At 43.4% G+C, this 9251-nt stretch overlaps 1 protein-coding gene across 1 annotated transcript in view; it reads left to right on the forward strand.

Annotated features, from left to right (window-relative positions):
• Nucleotides 1-2252: 2252 nt before the first annotated feature.
• T265_06474 (hypothetical protein) overlaps nucleotides 2253-9251 on the forward strand; it is a gene marked incomplete at both ends in the record, with an annotated part of 19416 nt that continues 12417 nt past the window's right edge. Inside the window, 7 exons of the mRNA XM_009171742.1 lie at nucleotides 2253-2322; nucleotides 2650-2797; nucleotides 3425-3467; nucleotides 5503-5600; nucleotides 6816-6902; nucleotides 8114-8280; nucleotides 8878-9142. Of these exons, the coding sequence (XP_009170006.1) occupies nucleotides 2291-2322; nucleotides 2650-2797; nucleotides 3425-3467; nucleotides 5503-5600; nucleotides 6816-6902; nucleotides 8114-8280; nucleotides 8878-9142 (840 nt within the window). The remainder of the gene's footprint in view (nucleotides 2323-2649; nucleotides 2798-3424; nucleotides 3468-5502; nucleotides 5601-6815; nucleotides 6903-8113; nucleotides 8281-8877; nucleotides 9143-9251) is intronic.

A 9251-nucleotide genomic window follows, 5' to 3' on the forward strand; every position in this document is an offset into this window, starting at 1 on the left:
CGAAATATCTCACCGTGTGATAAAACCGGATCCTGAACGTTTTGGAGCCCCACGGGAGTTGCCCAATTCATGTGACATCCGTTCACAACAAAGATTGGTCGGAATGGTGGCATACTACGGACACTGGATCCCGTGTTTCTCAGATAAGATTAATCAAATCGTCCGCAATCAGATCTTCCCGATTCCAGATAGCGTACAAGCGGCACTGAATAGGCTCAAACACGATTTGGAAAAGGCAGCCGTCGCCCACCATAGACTACGCTCGCTCAGCCGTCGTGGAGGCTGATGCTTCCGACATCGCCATTGCGGCCACTCTCAATCAAGACGGGCGGCCGGCGGTTTTCTTTTCACGCACTCTGTCACAAGTGAGCGTCATTCAGCAACCGAGAAAGAAGCGTACGCGATTGTTGAAGCACTGAGAAAACGGAGACACTACTCGATCGAAAATAACTTCACACTTGTCACTGATCAACTATCAGTCGCCTTCATGTACGACAAACAACACAGGTAAACTGAAAACGACAAAATCCAGAGATGGAGACTTGAACTGTCCTGTTTTCATTACGATGTTCATTACCGTCCAGGTAATCAAACTAAAGCCACTGACGCACTCTCGCGGACTTATAACATATCTGCGATGTCACACGTGGATCTCAACCACCTTCATAACACGGTATGTCACCCCGGCATCACGCGGATGCTTCATTTCGTTTTCTCAAAAAAATTGCCGTTGTCGATCGGGGATGTTAAGGTGATCACAAGTCAACGTAGTATTTCTTCAGAGTTAAGGTCTCGTTTCCTCAATCACCCTTTTGGCAATCTCACTAAAGCTGCACAACCATTTGAACGCGTCAGCATCGACTTTAAAGGCCCACTTCCATCGACCTCCCACAACAAATACCTTCTAACAATGATCGATGAGTACTTCCGTTTCCCATTCGCCTTCGCGTGTATGGATGTGTCCTCATCCAACGTGATCAAGTGTTTTAATCAGTTGTTCTCTTCGTTTGGAATGCCCTCGTACGTCCATTCTGATCGTGGTGGAGCTTTCATATCAGGTGAAGTACAAACGTTTCTTCACGACAAGGGTGTGGCAACCAGTCGAACTACCCCATACAATCCACGCGGTAACGGACAAGTTGAACGACTTACCGGTACTGTTCGGAAGTCTATCACTCTGGCGTTGAAGACCCAACAACGGGACATTGTTAAATGGGAATGCATGCTTTCAGATGCTTTGCTCTCTGTTCGCTCCTTATTATGCACATCTACTAACACAACACAACACGAAAAATTTCTTTACTTCCACCGAAAATCAACGTACGACACCTATCTTCCGACTGGGTTATCGACTCCAGGCTCCGTTCTGTCAAAAAGATATTACGTTCTTCCAAATCCGTTAGTGGAAGATGTGGAACTTGTTAACCGCAACTCGCAGCATGCCTGTGTTTGTTTCCCGAACGGAAAGGAAGAAACTGTTTCTCTTAGACATCTGGCACCCAAATCACAAAACATCTCAGATGTCTATTTAACTGAATCGATCGAAAGTGTAGCGACTCCGCCAGGCGAGACCGAATCACACTCGCTTGATCCTCCTGGAGGCGAAACGGCATCACCAGAACAACCCAGTGAAATTCCAGTGAATGTCCAACCGTACATCACAGACCAACAACTTGTTCGACCGTATAATCTTCGAAACCGCGAAGCTAATTTATATTCTCCTGACAATAACCCCTCCGGCGGGGAAGAATGTTATATACTTGGGTTGTGTTAAACTGTTTACTCGCTATTCGTCAAACTAATCGTGTTTCCTAATGTTTTAGCTGGTGTACTATAGCTCTTAGAAGATTAAAGCCAATCATTCGGCAATCCTCCTCTATTTCTGGCACAATTATTCGAGTGCGCAACACCCTCTGATTCGGCACTTTCATACACGAAAAATATCTGTCTCTTCCTCAGATTCGGCAATTGGCAGTCATATAACTGAAGTCAAGGAAAGTTTTGTGCACAATTATTCGACATGGAATGTACATGGAATGTACATGGCCTTAGACAAATGTATTGTAGTATCGACTTAGAAATATTCAAGATACAGTTAAAGAAAAAGTCGTTCTCTAAGACAGCCCTCTGAAGAAGCTAGATCGCCTTCAACTCACCAGGGTTCCAGTATCTTACCTGATGTTTTATTATTCCATCCGCTTTAGAGATTCGATGCATGTTTGCTAATCACTTGTCATCAGCCGGTTTCCAACACTTACTGCTTTCCGCGCAATCGCCATCATAATTGGCCATGGTTTTCATTCAGGTTCTGATCTATGGAATGTAAGTTCAAGTTTCAATCTCGATCTAGTGATTTAGGTTCATGCTGAAATTTTTATATTACGTCTGACTTCCAGCTCGAGCCCTCACCAGGGTTCCAGTATCTTACCTGATGTTTTATTATTCCATCCGCTTTAGAGATTCGATGCATGTTTGCTAATCACTTGTCATCAGCCGGTTTCCAACACTTACTGCTTTCCGCGCAATCGCCATCATAATTGGCCATGGTTTTCATTCAGGTTCTGATCTATGGAATGTAAGTTCAAGTTTCAATCTCGATCTAGTGATTTAGGTTCATGCTGAAATTTTTATATTACGTCTGACTTCCAGCTCGAGCCCTGTTGGACTTGGAATAATATGTCGGAACCGCCATCATGTAATTTTTATCGTTTCCACCAAACCAATGGATTTATTAGGCGTGGCTTCCCTACTGTCAACCCCTACGTCGGAATCCCTTGGTGGTGCCAGGGAAGAAATGGTAAATATTCGGTTTTATCCGAGTTTAAACTCTTGTCTACTCGCACTTAATGGCTTTCTGCTTTTGCTTACGCCGAACTAAAAACTAGGAAAAAATCACACAGTTGCTAGACTGCATGGGACGACCTTCCGTCATTCTCAATATGCGGCTGGAGCTATGTCGATAGGACATTATAATATCCTTAGAAGTTTTTTCATCACGATCATTACTAGACTCACTTGGTCAGGCGGATACAAATTCATTGTGTTGTACAATAATCTTATAACATCTTGCCACCTCGTCAAACGTTTGCAAAAGTCAGTACCAAACCGTTGTTGTATGTCAGCCGTTGTAGTGGAGAATTAGGATAACCATTGAAGATAAACCTGACTGACCATTGAGCTGTGTCATTTTTTCGTCCGTTTTCAGTACTGATCATTTAAGTGTTATGCTCAATTCGAGAACATACTTTGCTGCACAGTGCTCGTGATATGTCAGATTCTGATTCTCTGGCACCGGACTGGCTTCTATGTCCTATTCTTTTAGTATAACAGAGTTCAGTTAGCCATTGAAAAGCTGATTACCATGTGTATTCACTTATATTGAACAGGCCAGTTATTTTATACAAGCTATTTTTCTCCTACCTAGTTGACGTCCACAACGTTCTCAACCATATCCGCTCAAGAATTCGGTGAGTCTACCGTGCTTGGTGAACTATCTGCCCATTTCAGTCAAGCAGATACGCTATGCGGTGTCAGTCGGCGACTCAGAGGCTGTTCATAGACTACTTCGGACACCGAAACTTCCACCGGTTGAATTAAAGACCGACTCTAAGCTGATCTGTCTCGCAGCCAGCAAAGGTATTTAAATTTATATTTGCGTGTACTTTTCGTTCAACTCTGTGCTTGCCTCCATTTAGGTACATCAATTCTGGTCTAACTTTTTCTATGCAATCTTCAATTTCGAGCAAATAACTTGTCATGCCTCGATTGGATTCTTTACTTTGAGAATCTACCAGAAAACGTGTATGCATCTACCAATCGGCTCATAAGGAAGCATGTGTACGGTGCTTATCCGGTTTCAAATTCAATGTAAAAGATGCAAACGGTATGAACCATGTTTGATTTAATGAGCGACGACTCGTGGATGCTGCATCAAAATCCACGTGGTTTCTAGGATAGGATATGTGAGCGGTTATTCTGCACTAAATCCCGTTACCCAACAACCCTCAAGTTTCCATTTGAACACTGGCGGTGTTCCTAAACCCTCCACCTTACAGATATTCCTCGCTATCTGTTACCTACTTGTCTTTGCCCTACATCAGCTTTTCGGTTTTTTTGGTAAATTTATCGTTGGCTGAGTAATCCGTCCGCAATAACCATCTCTGGTTACGTGACTTCCTTTAACTCCTGAAAAGTTGCGGTTCATAGAAGACAAATTGATCAGTTAAGTGACTGACCAAACGTTGAACATGCTCACGGATTATCGCTTTTCCCGTAACCTTACCAAGCAGTTGACCGAATATTTTGCACTTCTTCATTGCCTTTCATTACGGACACTTGTGGTGCCCTCTAACCCCATCCTCATGAAGAACCTGAGATCCTAGTTGCACCAAACCCCAACTTCTGTTTGTCACCTGCCACACCTCTTCATACTGTATTTGTCCGCTCTAAAATAACCTCCAAAATACCGCCATCTAGACTGGTAGCGTACATCAGTTTATCCTTTCCCTCAGTACTCCTAAACCTCCTGTTTTTGATGGTATTTCCCCCATTACACTCCGGCAGTTTTATGATCGTTATGGCCATTGGCAGCGTTACTTTGAATTGGTGCATAACCGCCATGCAGCTATGAGGAAATCAAAGTAATAGTACTAAGAAAAGGAAAGAGCTTGAACATAGTGCCAAAAACCTGAGAGGAATGTTGACAAACTTCACCCCTTTCCAAAGAGTTATACGTAGAAGAGCCAGTCTGTTCACGTGGTCGAAGGTACTTTTAAAATGACGTGCGGGTTGAGGCCATTTGCATCTACTCATCATCCTTGAGCCATCCAGAGGAAGATAATGCGACTCAATGACGTCCCATCCCATATAACAGCCTTCAACTCCTTTTGCTCTATCGAGCTGATGCACCCCTCCTTATTTCATCGTTACTGCCCACAAACCCTCGCATGTTTCATCCACCTCTATTCGTCCAGTTGCCTTCTATCAAGTTGTGTTCAGTGGTGGATTGATCTCTTCGTTTCTTAACTCAAAGAGCTGTACTCCTAAGTGCCATACTGCCCACTACATCCCCGAATTTTCCACCTAGCTTTTTAAGGTTAGCGTTGACACCCTTCTCTGGTGGCCTCAGTCTCCGTCTTTTTGTTTGTTGGATTATCGTATGCTTTATTTACAAGGAATCCGTGGTAACAAGGTTACCCTCGGTCTGCAAGCCACACACTGCACAATGGAAATTTCACCAGAATGGTTGAAAGTTGAAGTTTGTGTCAGTTTGGTTTGAGAATGCCTTTTGAAGCATCCAGAACTCACGAGTACTTATCGGTATTAGTCCTTCAGTTTCCCCATTGATTTGCCTTAGTGAAACAAAGCGAATCGTTGGCAATATGTACAACCAGACCATCCTATGAAGTGATTTTTATTATTTAACCTGAAATAATCACATGATACCAATTAGTCCGAATTTGTCACTTTACAACATCCATATATTTCTTCTCCGTCCTGTAGGTTACGTGGACATTGTTGGACTGCTTCTCAGGCATGGTGCAGACGTAAATGCTCGCTCATCAGAAGATTCAACCCCTTTGATCTGTGCAGCTGACGGTGTATGTCTCCCAAACACACAAGAGTTTATCAATTCCCGTGTTTAAATAGTTGCTAGCTATGGGCTTTGCATTGCTATTTTTATAGCAAGTAGGGGGCCTCGTTCAATGCACACGGCCACTAAATCTCGTCTAGTGATATTTCCCATACCAAACCTTGCTTCCAAAAAAAACAGTATGACACATTTTTGTGTCATAACTTTCAAGTACTTTATAGTTACGTCTCGGCGATCATTCATTTTGTTAACCCTATCTTTCTTCTATTGCTTTCATCTTTAGCAGATGCCTGTTAACTATCTCGGTACAGTGTAGCCGTTCCGACACCCCACGCTTCCCGCAACAGCGCTTTTTACCTGCACCCTTAATTTTCTTGTATATCAATGACCGACTGCTTATCGCCGAATAGTCAAGTATTCAAAATACTAACCGGGAGGTCTCAGGTTCGAGACTTCCTGAACTTCCTTGAGATACGCATTACTGATTATTCCCAATAAGGATAATAGAACATTCAGCCGTAACACCCTTTCGGTGCCTAACTGCCATGCCACCAGAAGGAAGCACGAGGGTTGGGATACCGCCAGGTTGCCCAAGTCTAGAAGGGGAAGTCAAAGACAGGGGTCGGTTTCGAACCACGGACCTTCCGACCACTAAATTCGCGCTCTAACCACTTGAGCCATCTCGCCCCCAATAACGGTGAAACATCTTTATGGTGATTCTCGGCTTTTTCGAACAGATTGACTTCATTTGCAGGATGAAATTCCAATGGAAAATCCCCAAATATCACCTTACCAGCAAAATATAAGTCAGTTGTATTGGGTTGATTGGCAATAAGTTATATCTCGTAACTCTTGAAGTGTGCTCAATAGCGAACACGGAAGGTCAGAGTACGGTCGCCGTGACTGACTTGCCAGGGCTGCATCTGCTTTCATTACCTTACACTCAGTTGAAAAAGTGGTTGAGATTGTGGTTATGGTTATGTCTGTCAACTTGTTCATTTTTATACTGAGTTCTCGGAACTATGTATGTCTGAGTCAGCTGGTAGATTGAGAACAAGTCACCTCTCATTAGCTGTTCGTTTCGTAAGACTTTATCAAGTTTGGGTTCGCTAGTGTCTTTTATTGATGTTCTGGCCAATGATGCTGGTATATGCACATGGTCCAGTAAGGTTAAACGTGTCCTCTACCATTCTGATTTCTTAGTCGCCTTTTCGTCTTTCAGGGATATCTCAACGTATTGGCATTGCTTTTAAACGCTGGAGCCAGAATGGATTTACTAAACCACAACGGTGAAACTGCATTGGCTCGCGTAAGTTTTGAATATTTGACGGGACATTTTGATTAAGCGATCCGTCACGTCATGCCTCCTGGCGTTAGTTCGGTTGTCCATTACCAGCTATAGTACCAAATATGGAATATTTTCGCATTGGTTCCCAAAATTGTGACTGTGCAGTAGGCTTGCACATTCACATAACTGTCGTTTTAACAGTACTTCTCCTTGTGAGTCCACATCAAAGGGGGATGCACTGGACTCGAATTTCGCTCTTATTAGAGCTCATCAGCGGTATATTTCCTACGGCTGTATCGGGGGTTGAACTCTGGACATCTGACATGCGAGGCGAGCGTATTACCACTACTTCCCCACCAGCGCACGCTGGACGCATCGGAATTTCCACGTCTGAACAGGTGGACGTCTTCACACTTGGTCGATATGATTGGCATGTCTGACTCCTCGAACGACGACCCGGTAGCTGTGTGAGTTGTGACGATCAATCGACCAACCTGTCAGATAGCGTCAGAACACCCAAAATCTGATAGACAACCTTTTGATCAGTTGTGGGACAATTCAAACGGGAGTGATGTTGTGCATTGTGCAAATCCCACAACCACCTACAACTAAGCAATAAGTTGAACCTTTGAGCCTCAGGGTCATTGCCTTCATGACTACCTGCAGTGGTCACTTGAAGTATATCTCTTGAATGATTTTCCCAGCTCTCCGCAGTGTGGCTATTTACCAGACTGTGTGTTGTTTTGCGCTCTTGCTTCTATACCTTCCTCTGAGAGAAACTATATACCAAACTGCGTCTACGCTAGGAAACCAAGCAGTGGTGGGCGAAGTAGCTTACTCTGGTTTCTTATGGAAGTTACAAAACATTATTTTTCTTTTCCGTGACGCTGTTTTTAATCCCACATCAACTTTAGACAATCTTAATGTACGCGCACTGTATTTATGTGGCACCGAAGAGACAGACTATTCTTTCTGGATGTCGGACAAAGAAAGATACTTTCCAAAAACCAATATGGACCCGACAGTATACGCATTTCAACAGTTTCGTGGCACCTGAACTAAGGCGAAGCGTGGCACTCAATTCAATCTATCAGCTATAAGCCATGTACCATGGATACATGGTTTATAGCTGATACATTCTTTCCAGCTGCTATATTTTCCATCACTTGATAGTGAATTTCGAGTTTATTTGCTTTTCCTGACTGCTTTTATTCCGTCTCCCTTCATTCCAGGCTACTAGAAAAGGTTGGGCACATTGTGCACGACTGTTACTAACGTACGGTGCTAATCCACAGCCCATGGCCACTGATGGTCATCCGTTGGTAGTGTCTCCCCTGCACTTGGCGCGCCAGATGCATCAGACAGCCATTGAGAAGGACATACTAACCAGATCTGTTGCGTAAGTTGCCTTTGTCCGTTAATTTTCCGATCTTATTTCTTTCCTCAAAATGTTGCACAAACCCTTCTTCCCGGTTCATGTCATTTAACGTGTCCAAACGTTTACCATAGATCGTTGAATGCCTCAACTTTCTTTGAGCATTCACATTAGTATCTTAGTGGACCGGTCGGTCTAATGAACGATCTCATTGTTGTTCAGAATCTTTATGCGCCTTGTTGAGTTAAAGGGTCCGTACTTATCTTTGAGTCGCGTCACATTTAGCTTATGAATCATAGTGAACAGGATGCTAGTTTCCGACCAACAGTTCATCTTTGTCACTTTTAGATAGCTGTTGTCCAGACTTGGGTGATTTCGCAATATCTTAGCTGTCGTGTACCATAGGGAACGTATGACATTACAAGGCAACTTTGCATCTGCGCTATCAGTTAACCAAGCACACCAAACTTATTCGACTGATTGTACCTTCCAAAAAATAGTCCACCGTAGTTGTTGTGAGATTTGTATACGATGCTTAAGTCTGACTGAGAAATGCACTGAGGGATCCCGGTACCGTTCATACAATATTCTATTTTCCTCTCCTCTACCACTTTTGTTTAGCATGGAGAACCGAATGCTGGAAATTGTGAAGGCCACCATCCCAAAACATATTTCTCTGCTTGAGCCAGGACATTTGGTGGACACAAAGACGTCGAGCTTTTTCCCAATTCAACTCGTATCTGAAGAACAATTGTCCCGATTTGTACTCTACTTCAAAACACCCCCAGGCTATGAGATGGTTGATGTGAACAATAGTCTCGGAGTTAAGGGATCCTCCTCGTCGGACGAATTGATTCTTGTGTATGTCGTCCGTGTACAGCTACTGGTTAGTGGATTCAGCGTTGAGTGAATGGCCTTCCGTTGGCTGTATTTTCTGTGCACAACAACAGGCATACTAATCACTTTTCGTATATTATCATATTATTATGTATTAT

Source organism: Opisthorchis viverrini (genome assembly GCF_000715545.1).
Source record: "Opisthorchis viverrini unplaced genomic scaffold opera_v5_137, whole genome shotgun sequence".
NCBI lineage: Eukaryota > Metazoa > Platyhelminthes > Trematoda > Opisthorchiida > Opisthorchiidae > Opisthorchis > Opisthorchis viverrini.